The sequence below is a fragment of the Tenrec ecaudatus genome, chromosome 4 (assembly GCF_050624435.1).
Source record: "Tenrec ecaudatus isolate mTenEca1 chromosome 4, mTenEca1.hap1, whole genome shotgun sequence".
NCBI lineage: Eukaryota > Metazoa > Chordata > Mammalia > Afrosoricida > Tenrecidae > Tenrec > Tenrec ecaudatus.
In genome coordinates, this window is record NC_134533.1 from 109,593 (window position 1) to 121,206 (window position 11,614).

Below are 11,614 nucleotides of genomic sequence, written 5' to 3' on the forward strand. Positions count from 1 at the left end.
CCCCAGTTGGGCCCCCCTGGTTCCCGGCCTCTCTGCCCCAGGTGGGCCCACTGGTGCCCAATCTCTCTGCCCCAGGAAAACCCTATAGTGCCCAGACTATCATTTCCAGGTGGACACTGGGTGCCTGGCTTCTCTGGATCCCAAGTGGGCACCCTGGTGCCAGGCTTCTCTGCCCCAAGTTGGCCCCCAGGTGTCCCAGTGGTATGACCCAGGTAGGCCCTATTGTGCCTAGCCTCTCTGCCCCAGGTGGGTGCCCTGGTGCCCAGCCTCTATCCCAGATGGACACTGGGTGCCTGGCTTCCCTGGATCCCAGCTGGGCCCCCTGGTGCCATGCATCTCGGCCTCTCTGTCCTAGATGAACCTGCTAGTGCCCAGCCTCTCTGTCCCAGGTGGACACAGGGTGCCTGGCATCTCAGGATCCCTAGTGGCGCCCTGGTACCCGGACACTCTACCCCAGATTGGCCCCCTGGTGCCCAGGTTCTCTGCCCCAGGTGGGCCCCATGTGCTCGGCCTCTCTGTATCAAGTGGGTTCCCTGGTTCCCAGCCTCTCTGTCCCAGGTGGGCCCCCTGGTGCCCAACCTCTGTCCCACGTGGGCTCCTTTTTCCAGGCCTCTCTGCCCAAGGTGAACACCACAGTGCCCAGCCCCTCTGTCCCAGGTGGACACTGGGTGCCTGGCTTCTCTGGATCCCAGATGGGTACCCAGGTGCCTAGCCCCTCTGTCCCAGGTGGACACTGGGTGCCTGGCTTATCTTCCCCAGGTAGGCTCTCTGGTGCCATGCCTCTCAGCCTCTCTGTCCTAGGTGAACCTGCTAGTGCCCAGCCTCTCGGTCCCATGTGGACACTGGGTGCCTGGCTTCTCTAGATCCCAGGTGGGCCCCCTGGTGCCCAACCTCTCTCTTTCAGGTAGGCCCCCTGGTGCCCAGCTTTCCTAGGTGAATCCCTGAGTGCCCAGCTCACTGGTGCCCAGCTTCTCTGTCCCTGGTGGACACTAGGTGCCTAGCTTCTCTGGACCCCAGGTGGGCCCCGTGGTGCCCAGCCTCTGTCCTAGGTGAATCCCCTAGTACCTAGCCTCTCTGTCCCAGGTGGGAACAGGGTGCCTGGTGTTTCAGGATCCCAAGTGGGCCCCTGGTTCCCAGCCTCTATACCCCAGGTCGGCTCCATGGTGCCCAGGTTCTCTGTCCCAGGTGGGCCCCCTGGTGCCCAGGTTCTGTCCCTCGTTGGCCCCCTGGTGCCGGGCCTCTCTGCCCCAGGTGGGCCACCTGGTGCCCGTCTTTGTTGTCCCAGGTGGCGCCCCCCTTATGCCCAGTCTCTGCCCCAAATGGTGCCTGGGTACTCCTCTGGGAATCCCAGCTGAGCCCCCTCACTCACTGCCCGGCCGGCCTCCAAGGGGCTGTTCTCAGCTCACAAGCCACATCCACCAGGGTGGCAGTGAAGGAGGCGACAAGCTCATTGGGCAGCTGGGAGGGGAAGCCGATGGTGTCCACGTACAGTACAATCAGGCGCGAGGGCAGGGAGCCCGTGTAGGCCTTCGTGTCCAGGGTGGCAAACAGCTGGTCCCAAGGCTGTGCAGCTGTGTCTCCTGTCAAGGCCTGGATCAGGCTGGTTTTCACTGGAGGAGCGACATGGCAGAGGTCATATGTGCAGAGCTTAGCCCAAGAAGCTAGCCCCCATCTCCGCTGGTGCAGTGGGCTATTGTGGCTGAGCCTGGGACACCCCACACATGCAGTTGTCAGGGCCTCAACCCTTCTCCCTGCACGTCCCCGGAAGCAAAGCTGGCGGACCATTCTTCGAGCTGGCTCCAAGAGTAACAGTCTCTCTTCCCCACTGGCAATGGCTGGACAAAGATTCAGGGAGAACATGCCAGCAGCGGAAAATCCCCGGGAACTGTGGCCACAACGCCTTCCAAAAGGGAGTCTCCTCGGCCTCTCCTTGAAAAACCCACCACTCTCCTTGCTGTGTGCGACTTCCCTGGGCTACCTGCTAGACCAAGGAACCTCGTCTGGGAGCTTCTTTTCTAATAGAGTTCTGACAACCTCTTAACTTTTTCTGTTTGTCCTCGTGCCTCAGTTTGTCCTTCTTACAAATCTGCCCTGTCCTAGAGGGTACAGGCTGCTGTGAGCCAGCACCGGTGCCATGGCGACAAAGGGTTTGGCTTTTGTAGTTGGAACTTGCTCCCAAAAGACCCCAGCGAGATCGAAGTCACTGTGGTATCTGCAAACCAATAACCAACCTGCTCACAGGTTCCATCCAATCTACAGCGATCCCATGCAAGCCTCTAACCCTGTCCACGGGGTCTGTCAGACCCAGACTGACCCCATGCAGGCCTCTAACCCTGTCCACGGGGTCTGTCAGACCCAGACTGACCCCATGCAGGCCTCTAACCCTGTCCACAGAGGCAGTGTGACCCAGACTGATCCCATGCAGGCCTCTAACCCTGTCCACAGAGCCAGTGTGACCCAGACTGATCCCATGCAGGATTCTAACCCTGCCCATGGGGCTAGTCCCACACAGACTGATCCTATACAGGGCTTCTAAACCTGTCACTGTTCACAGAAGCAGAGAGCCTCATCTTCCTCCGGAGAAAAGGCTGGTGGGTTTGAACTGCTGCCCCTGTAATGGGCAGCCCTGCACTGACCTCACACCACCACCAGGGACCCTCCTGAAATGGACACAGGAACAAAACCCCCATGGCCAGCGAGTCCATTACGACTGTGACCCCGACGATCAGGGTAGAACCGCCCTGTGGGTTTCCGAGACTGTCAGTCTTCATGGAAGCAGACGGCACAGCTCCTTCAGAGGCTGGTGGTTTGAAGCACTGACGTGATGGTGAGGGGTCCACAGCGACCCACTGGCTACTGAGGATTTTCGTGGCAGCTGACGGGTGTGGAGGCCTCCTGGTGCCACAGACAACCCATGTACCCAGTGTGGCAATTGCTGTCCCGGAGGAGGCTGGCCCAGCCCAGGGTGACATCACCCCACCGACAGGCTCCCAGCCTGCACTGTCCCGGGCAAGGTCAATCAGCTGGCTCAGGCCAACAGGATGGTCAGGGGCTGATGTGTGCACGTAGTGGTCAGCCTTGCTTCCCAGTCCGTCTCAGTTGGGACGCCCCACAGAAGCAGAGCAATCTGACAGGTAGGTGGGGACTGCTTGTGAGGTGCCCTGTCGGGGTATGGTTCCCAAGGGCGCTTGGAAGCGGATGGTCCTAGCACTAACTCACCAAGGCCTGAGGAATCACCACAGTGGGGATGACCCGTCCTGACCACTGACTGCAGTTGCTGTGGACTACAGGTCACTCCTCACCAGTCTGTGTGCCCATGTCCCCTCATCGGTGTGTGCCCACATCACCTCATCAGTCTCTGTACCCACATCACATCCTTGTTAGTCTGCGTGCCCACATCACATACTCATCAGTCTCTGTGCCCACGTCCACTCCTCATCACAGTCTGCGTGCCCATGCTTACTCATTACATTCTGTACCCACATAACCTCTCAGTTTGTGTGCCCATGTCCTCATCAGTCTGTGTGTCCACATCACCTCCTGATCAGTGTGTGTGCCCACATCACCTGATCACAGTCTGTGTGCCCATGTCTACTCATCACAGTGTGTGCCCATATCACCTCCTGATCAGTCTGTGTGTCCACAACCCCTCATCAGTCTCTGTGCCCACATCCCATCAGTCTCTGTGCCCACATCACCTCATCAGTTTGTGTGCCCAAATCACCTCACCAGTCTGTGCCCATATCCCTTCATCATCACAGTCTGTGTGCCCATGTCCTCTCCTCACCACTGTGTGTCCACATCCCCTCCTCACCACAATCTGTGTGCCCACGTCACCTCGAGATCATAGTCTGTGTGCTCACGTCACCTCAAGATCAGTCTGTGTGCTCACATCTCCTCATTACCGTCTGTGTGCCCATGTCGACCCCTCAGTCTTTGTTCCCCCACATCAACCCCCGTCTGGGCAGCCCTCCTCATGCACTAGTTCCTCACTACAGTTTGTGTACCCCATGACGGTGACCGTGGGGAGCTCGCGGCCCTGCAGCTGCTGGCATAGCCGTCTCCGTTTGGTGACAAGGTTCTGCAGCGTCTCCTTGATCCGTGCCTCCCTGTCCTTCAGCAGATGCTGCTGCACTTGCAGGAACATCTCCCCTGCAGCTCCCGGTGGAGGGTGGGGTGAGAGTGGAATATGCGCCTGTGTGCATGACATAATCCCGGGGTGGAGAGGAGAATGGGACCCTGGGCCTGCATGAGAGTTGTGAGCATGGAACCTATGGACGACGCCATCCCACGGCGGGGGTGGGGGGAACCATCCAGGGCATGTTCTTTGCCACCAAGTTCACATCACAACAGTGTCCTGAGCTCACCCTGGAGCAGAGGTGCCCATATCCTATAGGAGTGGTTTTCCTTATAACAGAGGAGGTGGGAAACAGAGGGGCGACAGCCACGTAGAGATGGAGGCACAGGTTGGAGAGATGTGGACACAAGCTCAGGAATGTCCAGGGGCCCCAGGAGCTGGGAGAGGCCACGAGGAAGGACCCTCCCCTAGAAGCCTCCTGAGGGAGGCCAACCCTGCCCACACATGGACCTCAGACTCCAGGTCACCAGATCTGGGAGACAATGTTGTTACCTCAAGCCTCGGATTTTTGTCCCCTTGCTGTGGCCCTCTGGATGCTCGGGCCCTGAGGTGTGAACATGCCACAGGAACCCCGAGTCACCTGCACACCCACCCTCCTAGGCGTCTCGCAAGGTCCCCCTCCCCAACTCCCAAAGGGCAGGCCATAAGCACACACACCAGAGGCCATGATGTAGCGAGTCCCCACCCTATCGGTCTATGGGAGATGGGTCCTCCTTCGGGTCGGACCTGGTGCAGAAAGAGGAGGGCATGTTGGCTGCAGAAGTAGGTCATCCCCTTGCCGCCTGTCACATGCTGCCCCCGTGTCCCCCATGCTGACACTGTCTGCGACGGCATCTACTGGGCAGCCTTCTCGAGGGGTGCACCACAGACAGGGCACCAGGCCAGGAATCTGCCACCAGCACCCACAGGGTGCTCAGCAGTGAGGGTCAGCATTTGGTTGTCAGAAGCTGGTTTCCTCTAACAAGAATCTACCTGAGCAGGGGGAATCCCAGTCTACCTGTGCAGGGGGAATCCCAGAATCTACCTAAGCAGGAGGATCTCAGAGTCTACTTAAGCAAGGGGATCACAGCCAGGGTCAGCTGCAGCCAGGCTTCCCTGGGGCAGGCGTAGCAGCTGAGGATGTACAGCACAATGGTGAAGCAGTCAAACACCTGCACGCCCCAGGCCGCCTCCAGCTCCTTCTGCAAGGGCCAAGAGGGGAGCATCTGAGGGCACAGCTGGGCACCGAACAAACCTGAGCATGTGGCAACCACCTGGGCAGATGTGCAGCTGGGTGTTCAGCACACCTGTGCAGGGGGACATGGATGAGGACATGAACACCTGGCCAAGTACACATCTGAGCAGGGAACAACCCTGGAACATGGTACACAACTGAGCAGGCGGCAAACTTGGTCGATGCAAATCTAGGCAGAGAATGCACCTGCACACCTGGGCAGGTATACACACCTGAGTAGGTGACGCACAGGCAGACCACACCCAGGCTGGTGGCCGTGGATAAAGTGGGGCTATCCCTCTGTTTGTCCCTGACTTGATCGTCCTGCTGCAGGCTCTGCCCCCCACCTGTGTCAATGGTCACACCTGGTAGCTGCAGTTGCTCGGCCCGGGTGTGTGAGTGCCTTTTGTCAGGAGGCATCCTCTCCACGTTCAGGAAGACAAACGTGACTTCTGGGGAGCCGCGGAGCTCCTCTAACGGAAAAGGACGTCACAGGAGTCTGGTGCCCTCACACACCTGCCCTAGAAGTCATTCTGAGGACAGTGGGGTGCCTCAGGGGTGCACAGGACAGCCACACAGTGGACAGAGGGGGAGTCTGGGGTCTCCTTGTAGGTGTGTGACCCCCACAGCCCTGTCAGTGCAGGCAGATTATTGGCAGCCTGTCTGACGGGGTCTGGGGAGGGGGGCTATGCCGCAGGTACGATGGTCAAGGGACCCAAGTGTCTGAGGACAGCAGGGGCCCTGGACCCACAGGTGACGAGGGGGCGCCTGCCCAGGGGCAGCGGGTGCATGGCAGCAGGTCCCACCTCCACGTCTGAGGTTCAGGGCTAAAAGTCCTGGGTTTCTGCAGGGACCGCGCTGCAGCCTATGCCAATACTGGAAAGGCTTGCCAGCTGTGGGGTGGACGGAGGCGTCGGGTGGGGGGGCGGGCGGGCAGGTCGGGGAAGAGGGGTCTGCGCAGCCAACCCCCATAGCGCACCTGTCAGCTGCTCCAAGTTGCCTTGGCCAAAGACCAGCCGGCTGTCGGGCGTCTCCGTGGGCACCACCAGGCTCTCCACCACCGACCAGCCGTCTAGCGTGTGCACCAGAGACCGACTCAGCCATGGGCCAGTCTGCTGCGGCCCAAGGAAAATACGGGGCGGGGGAAAAAACCCGAGGGCAACGCCCCCTCTTGTTGCCACGCCCAGAAACCCCGACCCTCCAAGCCCACGGCATTCGGAGGCAACCCCGCCCCGCCTCCTAACCCCGAGAAGTCTAACCTCGGAGGCCCCACCCTGAGCATTAGGCCCGCCCCCGGGAGCCCGCCCGTCCCCTCGGGTCCGCGTTGGCTTCCACGCGACCCACTCACTGTCCGGGTGGAGCAGGGACGCCCGCAAAGCGCCGGCCCGTAGCAGAGGCCCTCAGCTCAGCAGCGCCTCTTCCTCGCCCCCCTCCTCCTCTCCTTCCGAAGTCTTCTGGCTCCTCTCCCGGGGCTCCGGAACACCGCACGCAGGAACCACCCACCACCCCTGCGGCCCCCCCGCCCAGAGCCTGGGGACTGAAGGCTGCGGGGCGGGGCGGGGCGGCCGTGAGTCTCGCGAGAGAGCCGGAGCCCACCGCGGAGGGCAGGCCGGAGGGTCATAATTCGCTTCTACAGCCGCCGGGGGCGGGCCTGTGCCGCGTCCCCATTGGCCACACAGGGTCACGTGTTCGCTGAAGCCGAAGTCGAGCCCGATGGCCCTGATCTAGAGGTGGGGGGGGGGTGGGTAGGTCGATGCTGTCTTCCATAGGAGCCCAGCTTGGGGTTCCCAACTGGGGAGCATCTCAGGATTCTTGGCGGGGCAGCAGTTAAGTGCTCACCCGCTGACTGACGGTCATTTGTTCAAGCCAGCTAACAGTCCCGCTGAAACAAGACCAGGTGATCACCGGCCTTAGACACTCTGTGGTGTCACGTGGGGTCTCTGTGAGTGGGAAGGGACTCGAGGGCACCTGACCATAAAACGACCTGTGTACCCACCGTGGCCCCTTCCAGAGCCCTATTGGCACCGTGGTTAAGCGCTGTAAACGGAAATAAACAGCGGCTTGAACCCAAGGTGGGAGAAAAAAACAGGCAGTCTGTTCTCATCAAGATCCTCGAGCCGGTTCGCCTCAGAGCAACCTGATGTACAAAAGCACAAAACACGGTGGGGCTGCACTATCCTCACCAGCGTTAAGTTTGAGTCCATGGCTGTAGCCGCCTGTCTGCCCAGCTCCTTGAGGGCCTTCCTCCTTTTCCCCGCCCCTCCACTTTACCAAGCAGGATGTCCTTCTCTAGGGGCTGGTCTCTCCCAACAGCATGTCCAAAGTACGCGAGACCAAGTCTCCCCATCCGATTGGAAGCCTAGGCCACACCGTGAGGCAGTTCTCTGTAACAGGGGCCACTGAGTCGGAATGAACTTGGAAGATCAGCAAGCCTCAGAAACCCATCCTCCCTTCAGGACGCCTGGGAGCCCCGAGGTGGGAGATCTGAGGGCAGCTCAGGAAGAGCTTCCCACCACTGGTGCATAGTGTGGAGTCAGCTTTCCCTTTCATGAGTGCCCCAGCCCGCTTCGAACTCGGCCCCCACAGAATAACTATGTTCCCTTCAAACTCGCCTCTCCATTTGACTAGAGAAACAAGTCCAGTGACACGCATATGTGTGAGAGTTTTATATCAAGAACTAATTATGCATCAATAAAACATCCCAGCCCAGATCAAGTCCATAAGTCCAATACTAGTGAATAAGTACCTCTTCAGACTCATGCAGCCACATGCAATGATGCAGAATGCAGGAAGATCACAGGCCAGCCAGTACAGAATCTTGTGGATCCAACATCGTTGCACACATCTCCAGGGCTCCCGGGGGTCTTGTGGCTCATCAACAAGAAGGTGGAGGCAGAGATAGAGGGGAAGTTCCCGGGACCCTCCTTATGAGGAGGCCACACCCACAAGGAAGCACCTTCAGGCTGGGATTTGATTGACAGGTAGACTCCACCCCTATCCTTCAAGTTCACAATGAATTCTGTAACGCTCACACCACTCACCAGAATAAAGGTTCATTTGTTTACGCAAATACATAAATAACAGTTTATATTAACACACTGCACTAATCCTGGAGAACAGAGAGACCATCCTTTTTTTTTTTTTTTAAAGCAAAAGTAAGAAGACGTGTAGTGCCTGGCTGATGTGACTGTCATATGGGGTTACCAGAGAAATAGGAGCAATCTGTCTGGTCTTCAGGAACTTCAAATCCCTTAAGGAAAGAGCGTGGTGTGTGTGTGTGTGTGTGTGTGTGTGTGTGTGTGTGTGTGTGTACAGTACCAGGACCACCTGGTCAAGTTTCAGGAGTGCCTTGAACCACGCTTTAGTCAATGCAATCGTGCAGCCACAGCAGCAGCAGAACCACCACCACCTCTGCCATCCAGTCCGCCCGCCCCAAACCTAACTCACCACCCCTGGGTGCCCTCTGTTTGAAGCAGATCAAGCCCATCAAACAGACAAAAGAATCGCATTTTCTTGGTCACGCTTAGGTTTTATTATTCACTGCCTGCCATCGTATATATGGGGATATGGGGCTGAAGGTTCAAACATACACCCTCCCTTCCCACCCTCCTCTCCCTCCTCAAGCCCTCTTCCTTTGTGAAGAGAGGTGATGGAGGGAGAGAGGGAGAGAGAGACTGAGAAAGAGACAGAAATAGAGACAGACACAGACAGAAACTTCACGCAGGAGGGCCTTCTCCAGGCTCTCAGAGGAAAGGATCGGAGTGATTGAAAGTAGGAGGGGGAGCGGTGCGGTGGTCCACTGGAGACGCCACAGCGCGTATGCGCGCGTGCCCTAGGGGTAGCCTAGACGGCGGGGACTCCCGGTGGTTCCCCCTACCGGCTACGAGAAGGACGACAAGATCTCTTCTCCTAGGTTGCTGGTCTACCCAACTCTCGCGTCCAGGGGCGGCCTGGGTTCCCCCCCACCCCTACACACACGCTCCTCCATTCTTTCCCTCTCCTCTCCCTCTCCTCTCCCTCTCCCCCTCCTCTCCCCCTCCTCTCCCCCTCCTCTCCCCCTCCTCTCCTCTCCTCTTTTCTCTTCTTTCCAGAGTGACCTGAGCCGACCCAGGGACAGGGAGACAGGCTCGCCCACGCGACTCTTAGGAGGGAGGGAGAGACCGGATGCACCCGGCTGGCGCGCACGCCTCCGCCAACCCGTAAGGCTGCAGGTATAACCACGGACCACCGCCCACGAGCTGGCGCTCTGTCACCGCCGGGACGACACAAGTGACACCGCCGGCGTCCTGGAACTCTGGGGCCTGCGACACAGGCCGCTCCGATCCCATCGCGTTGGCGACAGAGCTCCGGAGAGAAAGTGAAAGTGACCGCTAGGTGGCAGACGACAACCGGCAGGAAGCGCGGCGGGACGAATGTGCGTCGCTAGCAGGCAAGAGCGCGTCGTCGGCCAGACAGTCGCCTAACTTAGACCCGGCCCGCCGCCGCCGCCGCCGCCGCCGCGCTACACACACACACACACACACACACACGTGTTTGTTTGTTTTTTTAAACGAACAAAAGTACATTCAACATCCTCACAGTACTTTCTACAAAAGGTCCGAGGTCGGAGGAAGTCAGTCCTCACACAAAAGTCCATTGAGCCCTTGGGGAAGGCCACCATCAAACCACCAGCAGGGTGATCAATCGTTGACACACGCAGTTCAGTTCCTCTAAGTGGGAACGTTTGGGGGAGAATTCCCAATGTTTGCAGTCCTCAGGCTGAGGTGTCCCTAGCCACTGCTTATCTCAAAACTGCTTGGTCGGGCGGACCATGTGCGTGTGGGTCAAGCCTCAGCCAAAATGACAGAAGCCAAATTCAGCAGGTTATTTATCAATTACTAAGGTGTTTCAGCCTGCCTGCACACACCCCCTGTACCCCCCACCCACCTCCAGCCATGGCCCATCAACCACTTAATCAATAAGTGGTTATTGATCTATACATTGGATTTTTGTTTGTTGGATTGGAGGGGGGGGGTGTCCCTTTCTGCCCCAGCGTTAGTTACTTACAACATGTGGGCCCAATCAATGACCCCTCCGATTTCGGCAGAAAGACATGACAGGATCTATTAAAAGATGGAACGAGGACAAACGGGTGCATAAACAAATGTGGCGAAGAAAGCTGATGGTGCCAGGCTATCAAAAGAGATAGTGTCTGGGGGTCTTAAAGGCTTGAAGGTGAACAAGCGGCCATCTAGCTCAGAAGCAACAAAGCCCACATGGAAGAATCACACCAGCCTGTGGGATCACAAGAGGACCTGATACAAAGGGATTAAGTGGAGAGCAAATGCTTTGAAAATGATTAGGGCAAAGAATGTACAGATGTGCTTTATATAATTATGTATGTATATGTATGGATTGTGATAAGAGTTGTATGAGCCCCTAATAAAATGTTTTAAAAAGAAAAATACAAAAGTATGTAGGACAACAGGAAAGTGGGTGAAGGGAGACGCCCGACAGTATCAGAGATGACAAAATAATAATAATTTATAAATTATCAAGGATTAATGAGGGAGGAGTATCAAGGAGGGAAGGGAACCATGAGGACCTGATACCAAGGGCTCAAGCAGAAACTAAATGTTTTGAGAATGATGATGGCAACAAACGAACAAATGTACTTGACATAATGGCTGGCTGGCTGGCTGGCTGGCTGGCTGGATTGTGATAAGTGGTATGGGCCCCAACCATCCCGGTAGGAATGAAATCTCCTAGGGGCCTTCATGGGAGGACTTGTGTCTCTCAAATGCTGAAATCCGCAGAAGGGGGAGTGTGTGTGGGGGGGGGAGAATCCTCAGGGGTCCAGGGGAAACCTAAGACCTGCAGGCCTGCCGCCTAGCTCCCTTCCACCCAGCCACCCAGCAGCCCCAAGCCCGCCCCCTCACCCACCCACCTGAAAAGGCTCCGAAGGAAGGAAGGAAGGCAGGAAGGAAGGCCGGGGCTTGATTAACATATGAAGCCAGCTCTTTTAGCATCTCAATCCCCTGGTCTCTGGCTAGAGAGCCACCGTTGGCCTCAGGGCGACCGGTTTTTCGTTTTTTTTTTTTTTTTTATTCTGTTGTTCATCTTAGTTTGGACTTTGACCCTAACTCGGGCAAGTGAACTAGAGGTTGCTTGTGTGTGGGACGCCCAGGCCGGGATGGGGAAGGGAGTGGGGAGCGAGCGGCGATCGATCCAGAGGAGCCCGTCGGGAACTGCAACCCCCACCCACCCGCATGGTCACGGAAGAG

General features: G+C 57.7%; 1 protein-coding gene across 1 annotated transcript; it reads right to left on the reverse strand.

Annotated features, from left to right (window-relative positions):
• Nucleotides 1-1,365: 1,365 nt before the first annotated feature.
• Nucleotides 1,366-9,679, reverse strand: LOC142444740 (putative GTP-binding protein 6). Its single transcript, XM_075545936.1, has 7 exons — nt 9,587-9,679; nt 6,331-6,466; nt 5,769-5,824; nt 5,189-5,334; nt 4,631-4,682; nt 3,994-4,195; nt 1,366-1,610 (listed from the first exon to the last, which is right to left on the reverse strand). The coding sequence occupies exons 1-7, from the start codon at nt 9,677-9,679 to the stop codon at nt 1,366-1,368; spliced, it is 930 nt and encodes a 309-aa protein (XP_075402051.1).
• Between the last annotated feature and the right edge of the window lie 1,935 nt (nt 9,680-11,614).